At 38.7% G+C, this 13,728-nt stretch overlaps 1 protein-coding gene across 3 annotated transcripts in view; it reads left to right on the top strand.

Annotated features, from left to right (window-relative positions):
* The window catches only part of Zc3h12c (zinc finger CCCH type containing 12C), a 59,162-nt gene that overhangs the window by 28,755 nt on the left and 16,679 nt on the right, over positions 1-13,728 (top strand). For all 3 annotated transcript variants that reach the window (XM_006510333.3, NM_001162921.2, NM_001368810.1), the window contains exon 3: positions 13,274-13,413. In XM_006510333.3, the coding sequence (XP_006510396.1) occupies positions 13,274-13,413 (140 nt within the window). The remainder of the gene's footprint in view (positions 1-13,273; positions 13,414-13,728) is intronic.

Genomic DNA, 13,728 nt, shown 5'->3' with positions numbered 1-13,728 from the left:
ACTTAAACTTAGTTTTTATTCCAGCTTTATTTACTTTTATTCATGAACCATTTCTTGAGAATTTTGTACACTAAAGTTTTATAATTTTCCCCATCCGTCTCTCCCCTCTGCCTACTCCTATTTTTCCCCAGTAACACCCCCTCTCAAATTCATATTTTCTTATTCTATGATTATTATTGTTTTATATATACTTATATGTGTAATATACATACATGCATGCACAATCTACTGAGTCTAAATATCATTACCCTATGTGTGTAGGTTTAGGGATGACCATTTAGGTAAACTATCAGGGAACTTGTTCCTGAAGAAAACTGGTTCTTTCCTCCCTCAGAAGTCTTGCTGCCTATAGTTCTTCTCCTAGGGGCGTGGCCTCATGAACCTTTTCCCATCCATGTTGACATGCCATCTGGTGTGGTCTTCATGCAGATCATAACCATTGTAACTTAATGGCTCATGTTATTCTTATGAGCTATAAATGATATATTTTAATAATTATGTTGATTTGGATCACTCATTCAATGGTAGTTTCCACAGTGTCATAAAGGAGTCTCCAGAATAATAGATCTATCATGGGTCCCAAAATTGTGGAGCTTTCCTGTTGCTTTTAGGGATCATGCTTCCTCTTTTAGCTTGGTTATTGGTTTTCTTTTGGTGGTGTTGGAGCTGTTGGCTGTTGTTGTTGTTTCTAGTGTTCTACAATGAAAGGAATTGAATACAGTTTGCCACAAACTGAAAGATGAGTACTCAACTTAGTCTACAGCATTTGAGATAGCTACATCATTACCAACTAGGTGTAGGCTCTTCAAGACGTGGTATGTAAAACTAGAAAGGGTGAGCTATTTTAAGTTTCCTGTAAAGTGATGGGAACCAAAGAAGTGCTTGCTGTCTGGGTATGGAACAGAATAGAATGTGTAGTTAGTGGAGCTAGTCTGAGAAGCTCTGGCAAGCCCTGTAGCTAATATCAATTCTTTTTAAAAATCAGCTAAGTTACCAGATATCATGCACACATAGAAGAAAAATAAGTGCAAAGGATATATTAAAATGTAAATACTGTGTAAGGCTGACTGATGAAGCTGCAGGCAGGATTTTTCCTTTGTGCTTCTCGATATTCTCTGATAAACTTGCATTTCTACTGCAATCGAGTCGGGCACGTCTGATTACTTACGCTTTGGCTTTCCTCTTGCAGTCTCCTTTACACAAACCGTTAGGAGATTTTCCTGCAGAAGCTGTTTGATCATGTAAGTCTGTTAAATAAATAAATGCTAAAAAAAAAAATTTTTTTAAATCAGCTAAGTTATTTCACATATTATTAATTCAGCAAATAGACCTCTTTCCTTAATAGTAATATTTCATGATGATGAAGTTTGTACATCACTTGCAGACATGGAAACAAAATATAATATCTACCATAATTGCTAGAATTCTTGTTGTTATGATTCCTATTTCTTTAAAGTTTGTGATTCCAAACTTGGGATAGCTCAGCAGTGGAATATAAAATTGCTGTCTCTCCATATATACCCTTAGTTTAAACTAGTGTGTTTCCTTAAACAAATCCAACATTTTAATTTTTTCAGGTTTAGATGACTTATCACATCAATAAGAAAGTAAAACATGTGAGCTGTCAGGAGCAAGAGCCGCTGCTGCTAGAAAGGGCTGTCTCTCCTTAGTAGGCTGCTCTGGCCTCATCATAGGACATGCAAATGAAGTAGATCTCCACCTGCTACCTAAGCTTCTTTCAGATTTCATATACAGTAAGGATTACAAATAAGAAAAGAAGCCGAGAGCCTTGTCAATACATTGGAGCACCTATTTTCCTGTCACACTTTGGAAGCAAAGCTGGGACACTTGTCCTCTGTTTAATATGACCAAATTATTGAGTCCCGCCCCACCAGTACAAGTTTCTCTTTCTCAGCAAACTCAGGTTTTTGGGTTGGGATAAAACTCCTGACTGATAAGTGAACCAGAATATCTTAGTACATGTTTATGCCAAGTATCGGACTCAGTGTTTTATTACCTGATACTTCAGCATAAACTCTTGCCAATAGGCTCTGCCTTGCATTACTTCCGTTAGTGCTGAAGAACCACGAAGTGAATCTTTCCAAGGGAAGAGTGGTGTTACAGGTTTGTCTTCAGGATGATGATTCTATAGAGAAACTTAGAGACTGTGTTTGAGAACTAAGACTGGAGATAAAACTATGTACAGAACTGTGAACAACTGGAGAGGAAGAGGCACTGATAAAATCAGTACTTTGACATGCCAATGAAATGGCACAAAACAAAAATAAATCCAACTATTTGCTTAGCAGTTTATATTCTGCCTCCCCTGAAGACTTCTGTTGGAAAAGCAACTGCCATTAGTACAAAGTTGGCATGTAGAAAGATTTTAAAGTACAAATTTTCTCATGTATGTAATCTACTTTATAAAGGCTTGGGAATTCTTAAATTTCAGTAGTGAACACCATCTCTCCCAAGCTAAAATTCACCTTCAGTGGTGGGTTAGGTTCTTCTCCTGTTGCCTGCTTATTATTTAAGTTTAGTATTGTCTTACAATTATTAAAATCATGATGCTTTCATTAGCTTGCAGGAAAACCTAACTGGCCAGAATTCATTCAGATACATTTTGGCTCCCTCAACAAAATTGTGTATTGTAGACCTTCCTGACACGCTATATATAGTAGCACTGGCAGCTTATGGCTATTGAACTCAAAGTATGTCTAGTTGGAATTGAGCATCCAAAATGTAAAACACATACAGATTTTCAAAGCTCATTACAAATAATATATAAATTTTTTCATTGACTTATATTGATTACATATTGATATAATTATGTTAACCAAAATGCATAATAAAATTGATTTCAAGTAATTTTACTTTTTGTAATATGGTATGCTAGGTTACTTAAAATTACATATGTGATTCTCATTTCTGTTGGACAGGGCTCTCAGTAAAATGCTTGTAAGTCCAACTTAGAATGTGAGTTCAAGGGCAGCATAATATCCCTCAAATATATCGCTGGTATTACTTACAAGTTAGTTGACAGTGCCCCATTTCTCTTTCTGTTTTTATAGAGTAAAGTTGGATGTGTTTTTTGTTGTTTAATTGTAGCAGTGTAGACAGAGCCTAATTATGCTCCAAAATACCTCTGTCCCTTTAAGTACATAATTCTACTTAGCACTGATAGTCACACATTATGAGAGAGCAGTGGCCTCCTGCCTTACATGTGTTTATTTAAACCGTAACCTAAAGCATAGCAAACTAGTAAAAGTTGGGCTAGAGAGATGGCTCAGTGGTTAAGAGCACTGACTGCTCTTCTAGAGGTCCTGAGTTCAATTCCCAGCAACCACATGGTGGCTCACAACCATCTGTAATAGGATCCGATGCCCTCTTCTGGTGTGTCTGAAAAGAATGAAGGTGTATTTGCATACATAAAATTAGTAAATCTTTAAATAAAATTGGTTTCTCTAATTACTGCAAAAAAAAAAATAGTAAAAGTTAACCAAAGAGCTTCACTTACCAGCATTACTGTCAAAATGTGGGTAGAGAATACTTTTACTAATTTACATGTTTATTTTTTCTTAGCTGATGTTTTCTTTGTCATCTTTAAACCCATGGCCCACTCAGATCAGATTAGTGAGATGTGTACTTGCATGTTAATCTCGCCTCAAACATGGACCTTGTAAAATAAAGAGCTGCCACAGCCATCGCCTCCTCCTCCTCTTCCTCTTCTTTCTCCTCTTCTTCCTTCTCCTCTTTCTCTTCCACTCCTCAGGTCTCAGTACTACCTCTCTTGCTAGATTCATAATCAATTTTGGTTGAATATTTTTATTTTCCTAAGTCAGTGACTTTTCAAAATTGTCTCTCCCCTGGAATCAGCATAATCTTGCACAACTTGCTTGGAAGCAAAGTGGAATTCGGTTTGAATGTATGTGGGACTTTATGGCCCACTGCAGAAATGTCCTTCCCCAAAAGAGCCTCTGCCCTGCTGTGGAGTTTCTGTCTGGAACGCAACGTGTAAACATTGATTTGAATGACCTGTAACAGCATGGGTTTACTGTGATAGCAGCCGGAAAACTAGCCTGAGTTTCTCAGTGATTTGCTGCTATTGGAAAGAGGTGAGAGACAGCAGAGCTGAGTGCCTGTAGGATAGCCCCAGAGCAGGTGCGCCCAGGGAAGAAAACTCCGGAACCTTTGCTTCTGCAGGAAAAACATCTTCAAATGCTTCTAAGTCTACAACATGATATTAATTGTAAGTTCTCAAGTACAGTGTGAAAGTTAACTGGACTACAAAAATAGAGTAAATTGTTCTTTAGCTCTGTGTTGAAAGTCCTAGTAATTCACACTAGCAAAGCACCGTGTAAATGAAATACATTTTCTTTAAAAAAATTATTAAACATTGAAAGATGGCTTCAATGAAGGTTCTAAAGGCATTTTTTTAGGTTGCTTTAAAATTAAAATACATTTTTTATATGTCTAACATGACTCCCGTATAAGGTCTAAAATTGAAGAAATCAGTAAAATGAATTCAAATATTTGGAGAACACCTAGGCTTTATCTAAATAATTTACTGTTCATCAAATATTTAATACTATTATATTGCTACTATTCTGGGATTATTCTGTAAACCCTTGATTTTCTATAATATAGATCTAACCATGAAGACCTCTAGTACTAGAGATTATGGGTCTTACGTGCTAACAGTGCTCTTCATCCTCTCTGTCTTTCATTCTGCACACTGCTGCCCAGCTCTGCTGTGTAGTTGTCACGATGGTTGGCTGGTATGAAGATCCATTAAAGTCTGGGGCATTGTGTATATTCATAATTAACAATCCCAGGGAGACTATCATATAAAGGAACAGTTTAGAATATAGTAAATGAATAGGTCAAGTTTTTTAATTAAATAAAAGAAATAGAGGATTATAGAAAGCAGTTGTTTTCTCCTTGAGTCCTCTGATTACCTTGATCCTTTTTTGTTTCTTTGGAAAATTAAAATGCTTAGTGGTGTCCTCAGACCATCATATCTAAGAATTTTTATACTGCATAGTGAAATTGAAGCTATTAAAGTTTTGTTTTTCCGGGGCTGGAGAGATGGCCCAGCGGTTAAGAGTGCTGACTGCTCTTCCAGTAGTCCTGAGTTCAATTCCCAGCAACCACATGGTGGCTCCCAACCATCTGTAATGGGATTTGATGCCCTCTCCTGGTGAGTCTGAAGACAGCTGCAGTGTACCCATGTACAAAAAGAGTTTTGTTTTTCCATTCTAAATCAAGTGTCTTTTCTAAACCTGAGGGCTCAGAGCTCATGAGGAACTGGGGGAGCTACTGTCTGCTGGACCCTCAGGCAGCCTCCACATGTGTATCACCCTCTTTTGATTCTCAGTCACATAAGGTTTGAAGTATAGGAAACTGAAGTTCAAGATAACAATTTGCCCAAGGTCATACAGAAAAGTGGCTTAAAAGCAGACATGTTTCATTCCAGAGACTACTGTTAATTTTACTATATTACTCTTGAAAATCCACTTGTATTTTAAATTTTAAAACGTGCCATTCTGGGTACAATTTTTATAATTATGTTGTAGATGTTATGCAAAGGATTTTTAAGAATAGCTTTTCTTTGATCATGTAGTTAGTATATTTATTCAATAAATACATTTATATAATTTTATGTAATAAGGTCATCTATAATTGGGAAATGACACTTGATTCTTTCTTGTCTGTGACTGCCATATAAATCATTAAGAAGCAGTAGTCTCCTTAGTAGATGACTTTATCCTATTTTAGGTTCTTCTTCATTACTCCTTGCATCTTCCATTGGAAGATGAGAACTATGGTTCTAAAATAAGCTTTCTTTCCCTTGGCCTAGCCTACTTATTGTTACGATGATATAATAAAGGGACTTGCATTCACTAGATAAAGCAAATAGTGGCTGTCTGTCATTTCCTTTTTCTGAATTACACAAATTATAATTGAATAAGTGGTTTCCTGAATCTTCCTCTGTATATTTTTTAAAAAACATACCTTATTAATCTGTTAACTCTCATAAGTAGTTTAATGGCATTAATAAGCAAGTAGACTTTAAATCTCCAATGGTAACTATGACATAAAATATTATAAATAACAAAGTTTGACTTCTCATGAAATTGCATCTGTGTTTGAAGACAGAAAAATGTATATGTTTTTCAGATATACTGCAGTGGTAAATATGAACCAATTACAGATAATCACTTTTACATCTATAAAAAAAAGTGATCTTGCAGAGTAGTTAAAATAGTGAGTTTTATAAAGAATATATTTATTAGTCAAGATAATATGTACCCATTGTACCTCCTGCTTCTTTTCAGTTTACTAGGCATAGAGAGTTGTGTATGCATATCTGAAACCAATTTGGTGGCCCTTGTAAAAGTAATATGACTCAAATTAATCATCCCAACAGTCAGTGGTATAGTTATAGTTTCATCCGCAAATTTATCTCCCCTTTCTTTCCTGCACAGGGTCTAGAATATATTCTAGTATATTTGTTTAGGAGGTCTCATTGGTTCTAATAAGTGAGAGGTTTCTTCCCATGTGATAGTGTTGTTCCCATGAATATAGGAAAGCAGTGGTCCCATGTTGGTCTCAGTTGGTCACGTGGCATGGAAAACTGTCAGTAAAATGAGCACGCAGTCGGCAGCTCAGTTGACTTTTTCCCTCAGAGTGTGGATGCTCTTGCTTGACACAGCAGGTCTGTTTCCCACAGGGTAATGGCCTTGAGAGGCAAGAGAAGAGCATAAGTAGTTCTCCCCGGGATGTAGTTAGTTAGGGACCTCAGAGGAAAGAACAGACAGAAGGCTGTCAGAGAAGGCAACTAGTTATTTCTCTTATTGCAGAGCTTTTGCCTTCAGTATTCATGAGAAAAACAGAGACAGATGAAGGCAAAAAGCACAGCAGGCATGAGGTTGTTTCCTTTCCAACTCTGAGGGTCGCTGTCCTACCTATAGTGTTGCTTTGCTCATTTGCCAGTTGCTCTCTGCCTCTTTCCTGAAGGGTGAGTCATCTGAAGGCAGCCAGGCTTTAGGGTTGAGCTACACCCTGTGTTTTCCTGGCTTCCTTTTATCAGTGTCCTGGCTTCATGCTATCTTGGCCTATTGACTTTTTATTAAAAGTCTCTTCTTTTTAGTGGCCCTAGAAAAAGGTTTGTTCCCTGGTTGTGTGTGTAAATAGATGCGTGTTTCTTCTAGGGCGTTCTTTTAAGGGTGCTGATTATCAAACCCGGGCTTCATATATACTAAGCAAGTATTCTACCAACTGAGCTACATCCATTTCCCGGCGTCCCCTATGCAGACTTAACCAACCAAACAAGGTTGCAGCTTGGGTTCCTTTGCCTTCTTTATCGTGCTCCATGTTTTCCCTCTCCTCTGATGTTTGAATTTCCAGGAAGTGTCCAGAAAGTCCAGGAGAAGTAGAAAAGAGGAAGTGGCTGTTTCGACCCGTTCCTAAGTCCATCCTCATTCATTTGAGGCAGCTCCCAGTGGACACTAGTAAAGCTCCAGGAAGGATAGAACAGCACTGCAGGGTCTCCCAGGCCACCTCCTACAGAAGAGTTTCCAGGGCTGCTGCCAGCACAGGGGCGGATAGAGCTGTTGGGGTGATAGCTTCCCGGGACCATGACACAGCCTTATGAAGAGGGTTATTCTTCACCTCTGCCTTTCCTGTCCCGCTGGTCAGGCAAAGTCGCTGCATGCAGCGTCTTCATGCATAGAGCTAGAAGCTTAAAATATGCCACAAAGCACTTTGGTACGTTTTTACAAGTTTTTCCAGAGTACTGGAAACTTAACTTTTAAGGTGAATAATGTCAGCTGGGACATAAGGTGTGTGAACTCTTAATGTACCTGATATTCCTGATAGTCTTGGATCATCATGAAGATATTTGAGAGCCTTATATGATGGCACGCCTTTAATCCCAGTACTCAGGAGGCAAAGACAAGCTCCTCTCTGTGAGTTCCAGGTCATCCTGGTCTACATTGTAAGTTCCAGTACAGCCAGGGCTACATAGTAGAGATGCTCTGTCTCAAAAAGAAAAAGGACATTTGAGTCACTGGAGCTCCAGGGTAGTAGACTTATTTGGTGTTTTGATTCCTTCTGGGTCCTCTTGTTCAGGTTACCAGAGAAACCACCTGCCAACCAGCATCTTCATCTCTAGAACGGTCTCATGATTTACAGCGTCAAACTCCACAGTCCTTCCTCCTCGTGTCTTCTTTCCTAGATGTGTTCTGAATGTTCACCTTAGGGCAATTTGAGAAAGTGAATTCATATAAGAGTAATCTGCATTGGAAATGTAAATGAAATAAATACCCAATTAAAAAAAAGAAAGAGTAATCTGATAAGGCTGCAGGTCTCTCCTTTTGAAGGGCTAGTTATCCACACACTCTAAAGCCAATGCAAATGTCTGTCTAGCCACCGTACCTTTTTAGGGCTTATAAGGAGGCAAACAGAGAGAAAAGGGGGTAGAATCAAGAGAGCCAACAGCCAAGCAGGTCAGGAACCTGAATGACCTCCTGTTTGCTTCACTCGGTCTCTAGATCATCCTTTCTATTCTCTGAGAAATTTCATAATTTACAGAGATACAATTATTTTTATTTTGGATGGAGTTTATCTAAGAATCTCTGTAAATACATTACTTTGTTTACTTCAAATGAGCTCTGGCCACTGCAAAGTAGAATTCTCTTAAGTATACAGCTCCAAACATAACAATAAACTGGGCCTTCTGTTTATAAGAATGACATCTGGGTTTTTCATACTAACCTCTAAGTGGTGAGTCCAATGGGATCTTAAGCTTACCCATTTTGCTCCATAGAAACTCAGTATTTGCAGTGGGGGATTGGAATTTTCCCTGGAAATTCAATCCCACTAAAACAAAATAGTTGGGGAGGAGGTGCTCTTAGTAACTATTCCTGGTCCTACTTAATCCAAGATGACTACAAATCTTCCAAAATATTCCCCGGATATAAGGGTTGCATCATAAGAAATGTCAACTATACTTATTACTGAAGTATTAAAATAAAAAGAAATTGATACATAAAGAAAATTTAAATTATAAATATAGTGTCAGATTTTTTTAATTGAATGGGAACACACTCTGAATGCACACATGGAGTTCATTAATGCTTACAAAGCTATAGTAAATTTCTTTGCATGAAGAATTAGAAATGTAGTGCTTTAGTAATCAGCAAGCAGTTGGTTTGTATCTGTGGCTACAGTACACTTTTAGATCCTGTTTTTTGTAATGTTTTCTCAGAATTACTCTTATTTCATTCTCCATCAGCAACCCCTCAGCTGATCTTTCTATTCTACATGAGTTGTCATATCTTGCTACATCTCTCAGTATAGAAACTTTTCGTTCTTTTCCCAACACTTTTCCTCACGATCCGAGTTCCATCTGCAATTTGGAGCCGCCTGGTGGCCATCTGTTACTAGGTGGTTCTGAGACTTGGATGCTAATGGAGGCTTCTATCTAAAGGCATTGAGGACTGTTTAGTGACCATTCATCTTTAACATTGCATTTTTCTTAATTCTTTGATAGTTTCATACATTATATTTTTGCCATATCAAGCACTACTCCAGGGATGGACTTGACCAGGGGCCACAAGAGACTGAAGAAAAACAGACACAATAAAAGCTAGATTTGGGTGGCCTGAGCTCTCTGATAGAGAAAGTATATTACCCCAGAGCACATGTTTGTTGTAGAGTTGAAGAGCGAGGCAGGGTTATTGTATACAATTGAATAAGAAGCTGGGGTTAGATAAACAAGGAGGCAGAGTTTATGGTATACAATGGATCAAGGAGACAGTCTCTGTAGGGGATCAGTCTTCGGGTTGTAAATATGGGAGCTATTGTAGACATTTTCTGTACACACTGTTAGCATCAGCACTCAGATACACCACCACCACCAAGCAAGGCTTTTCCTCCATTTCCCATGAGCCTGAGCTATGGCGTCCTTGACATCTGTGCCCATGCCAGCAGCATATATTCCCTCACTCAGGGCTTCCTCTGCTCCCTCTTCTGAGGCCTAGCCCCATCTTCTTTCCCCTTCCAGTTTCTTGTTCTCTTTTGTTTCTGAGAACCCAGTGAGTCCAGTTTGTGCTTCTGATACTGAGGAGTGTGGAACCATCCACTGGAGCACGGTTGACCTACCAGAGCCACACTTTCAAAGAAAACAGGCTCTTCCTCCCCACAAGAAGCCATCCGCTATCAGTAGGGGCTCAGGGTGGGAATCAGGCGCCCTTTACTCCTCCTTGTTGAATGATGACTGGCTTGCTCCTGTGCAGACAAATGCTGAGCTGCTGCTATGAGCCCAGGAATCCTGGCATGTTCAGAAGACAGTGTTTTGCTAGCCTTCTAGCTATTTAGATCTTTTTTCCCCATATTCCACAGTGGTCCCTAATTCTTACGATGGAGGGGGGTAAAGGTGTCCTGTTTGCATCTCAGCACTCCACTGATGACATTCATTTTTGACCCGATCAGATGGAGGTTGGATCAGAACATCCTGGACACTCAGGGACTTAACCTGCACACTCCCACTTGCCTTTTATTTTTTACACCCCTTGCAAAGGTAGGAGGAGCATTAGCTTATGTCTACTTGAAATAGAAGACTGGTCAGAGGAGAGAAGCCAATGACTAACTGCATTATATTCAGCTTTAGGTTACTATAGGGGTTTAGTGTACCAGGATGTAGAGTTAGTATGTTTTAAAGAAAGTACGATTTCAACTTCATAATATTGCCAAATTCTTCTCCCAAATAGTTACATCAATTTACATTCCCACCTGTAATGTATGGGTTCCTATTTTCACACATTCTTGGCAACATCTGGTGTTTGCAGATTTTATTTTTACCCATCTGATGGGTGTGAAGTGGTGTCTCATTTTGACTTTAATTTACATTTTTACTATTGAGCATTTCATGTATATTGGTCATTTGGGTTACCTCTTCTGGAAAGTGACTGTTCATCTAGCTTCCATGTGCTCGTGAAAAGATGTCCCCCTCTAATATTACAGGATCAGGAGTCAAATGATTGTTCCTTTCTTCTGTGTCTCTTAAGTGTGAATTAGTATGATGTTGATTTGCTCGTTTCTTCTAGTAATCCTGTGTTGTTGTCTTACTATTCTAGAGACAGAATCCATAATTACTGAAGTTTCCTATGGATGTTCTTCTTTTAAATCCCTAATAATGTTTTGCCTACCTAAAAGTTACATTTTCTCCTAGAAGTAATAGAGTGATGCCAGTTTTCTTTGGTTTATAGTATGCCAAGAGAAGTTAGGAATATGTTCAAGCGCAGGTAACAAAAAACTTTATGTAGTTATGTAAACAAGTAGAGAATTATTTTTTTCTCAGAGAAGAAGATTGGGCATAGATGTGGGTTCACTGCAGATGCAGCGTCTATAACGTCCCACCTTTCCCATGGCTAACCTTCACCCCCTTGTCTGTCTTCTCCCTAAGAAGCTTATGGGAGGGGAGCAGAGGAGAATGGGACAGACAGTTTATTAGCCCAACTGTGTCTGTGGGGTAGTTTCCTCTTTGTAAATAATCTACTGTCTATACACATTTTATTGTTCTTTATTGATAAGCTTACTTTCTTGAGTGAGTATAACAATTCTTGCCAAATGAAGCACCAGAAAGAAAAAGCTTAGGCAGGCCAGACTTGAGAACTCCAAGAAGTAATTAAATTGTTGATTCTCAGATTGCCAGATAATGCAGATTACTAGCAAAGCATAAAACAATAGATCCCAAACCACTAAATCAAAGTAACAATGTAGTTAAGGCTTAGCAAGTAGGGTGTATTTAGCAATACTTGCTATATATATTCTCTCCAGAGATAATGGGATTTTTCTTTTTCTTTTTCTTTTTTTTTGGGGGGGGGGTATTTATTTATTTTTTTTTATTTTATTTTTTTTGGGTTTTTTCAAGACAGGGTTTCTCTGTAGCCCTGGCTGTCCTGGAACTCACTTTGTGAACCAGGCTGGTCTCGAACTCAGAAATCTGCCTGCCTCTGCCTCCCAAGTACTGGGATTAAAGGTGTGCACCACCACTGCCCGGCATGGGATCTTTTTAGATTTCTCTTTTTTTTTTTTTTTATTAGAAGAATGATGAAATGTCAGTCAGTATTTCCCATGAAACCTAACATCACATTGAACACTTTGCTGTTGTATTAGTCAGCTGTCAGGCAGCCCATCTTACCTAGGAAATGTGGCCTCACACTCTGCCTTACGTCATCCTCTGAACATTTCAGTACACCTGTTTCACCTCTAGCCTTGGCTGTGGACAATATGCAATCTACAGTTGTATTTCAACATAGCTTTCAACATCTTCAAAGCAAGTAGATTTTATTTCTAATTTATTCTAAGTTGATTTCCATATATTAGAAGGTTCTAGTGCTTCCAGCTAGGACAGTATATTAACATGCCTAATAGCTGATACTTGCTAAAAGTTAGCAAAGCATTTCCCTATTTTACTATGCTTTTCTTTGTTCCAAGAACAAAAGAAAGAAAGAGAGAGAGAGAGAGAGAGAGGAAGGAAGGAAGGAAGGAAGGAAGGAAGGAAGGAAGGAAGGAAGGAAGGAAAGGGAAGGAAAGAAAGAAAGAAAGAAAGAAAGAAAGAAAGAAGAAAGAAATGAATGAAGCCTTAGGTGTTCATACTGTAAAAGGCAACAAACATAGTGCATCCAAAGCAGGAAACTTGTCCTTTAAAAACATCAGGCTGTGTCTTGTTTAACTGCTAGGACAAGGCCGAGCTGGCACCAGGTTAGTGCTAACAGTGGGTGCGCCGACACCGCTGGTCCAGTTCTGAATGCCTGTGGTCATCATTCATCTTGTCCAACACAGTGGTGTGCAGCAGAGCTCAGGGTAGGCCATGCAGTGCTTGAGTGTGTGAGTGTGTGTGTATGTGTGTATGTATGTGTCTGTGGGCGACATTTCTCTATTTTTAGTGAAAGTTTTCCTGTTGAACACTTTCTATTTACCCTATCACTAATAAAAAGAAGTTGCATCTTTTTGATAGTTAACCTTTGTAGTTAACATTTAAAACTCATCTTTCTTTATTGTCCACACTATTTTCATTTTCTTTTTTCCACAGATTCTGATTTTTAATTGTTAATTGAAGTCAACTGCTTTGATTTTTCTTAGTTATGTAGCTTTACATTAAATTTCAAGTTTTTTATGATTATAAATATGTGACTATTTATGTTTATAAACTTGAATTTGGGTTTCATTGTGCTTTAAATATTCTAAACTACAAATTTTTCAGCCATGGAAACAAAGAAGTATTCTCGTGCCGAGGAATAAAATTGGCGGTGGATTGGTTTTTGGAAAGAGGCCATAAAGATATCACGGTCTTTGTTCCTGCTTGGAGAAAAGAACAGTCCCGCCCTGACGCCCTCATCACAGGTGAGCTCCTCACACACAGCTGCCGCCGCCATGCAGGGCCTTGTCACTCTAGGGAGGCTTCTCTGTTTCTGTTTACCCAGTCTATATGACTGCCATTGTCTGGGTTGCAATATTCTTTGCCAGTTTGAAAATAATGTAATTGCATTAACTAAATACTGTGTGTACTAGATACTTTTCTGTTGCTGTGGTAAGACAAGGATGGAAAGAGGATAGCGGCAGGAACAGCCAAGAGCCCAGTTGGCATGATGGCGTGAGGCTTTGGAACCTCAAAGCCGTCTTCCAGTGACACTTCCTGCAGCACGGCCACTCCTCCTA

The sequence above is a fragment of the Mus musculus genome, chromosome 9 (assembly GCF_000001635.26).
Source record: "Mus musculus strain C57BL/6J chromosome 9, GRCm38.p6 C57BL/6J".
NCBI lineage: Eukaryota > Metazoa > Chordata > Mammalia > Rodentia > Muridae > Mus > Mus musculus.
The sequence above is the reverse complement of the archived record's forward strand: the minus strand, read 5'-3'. Positions and strand labels throughout refer to the sequence as shown.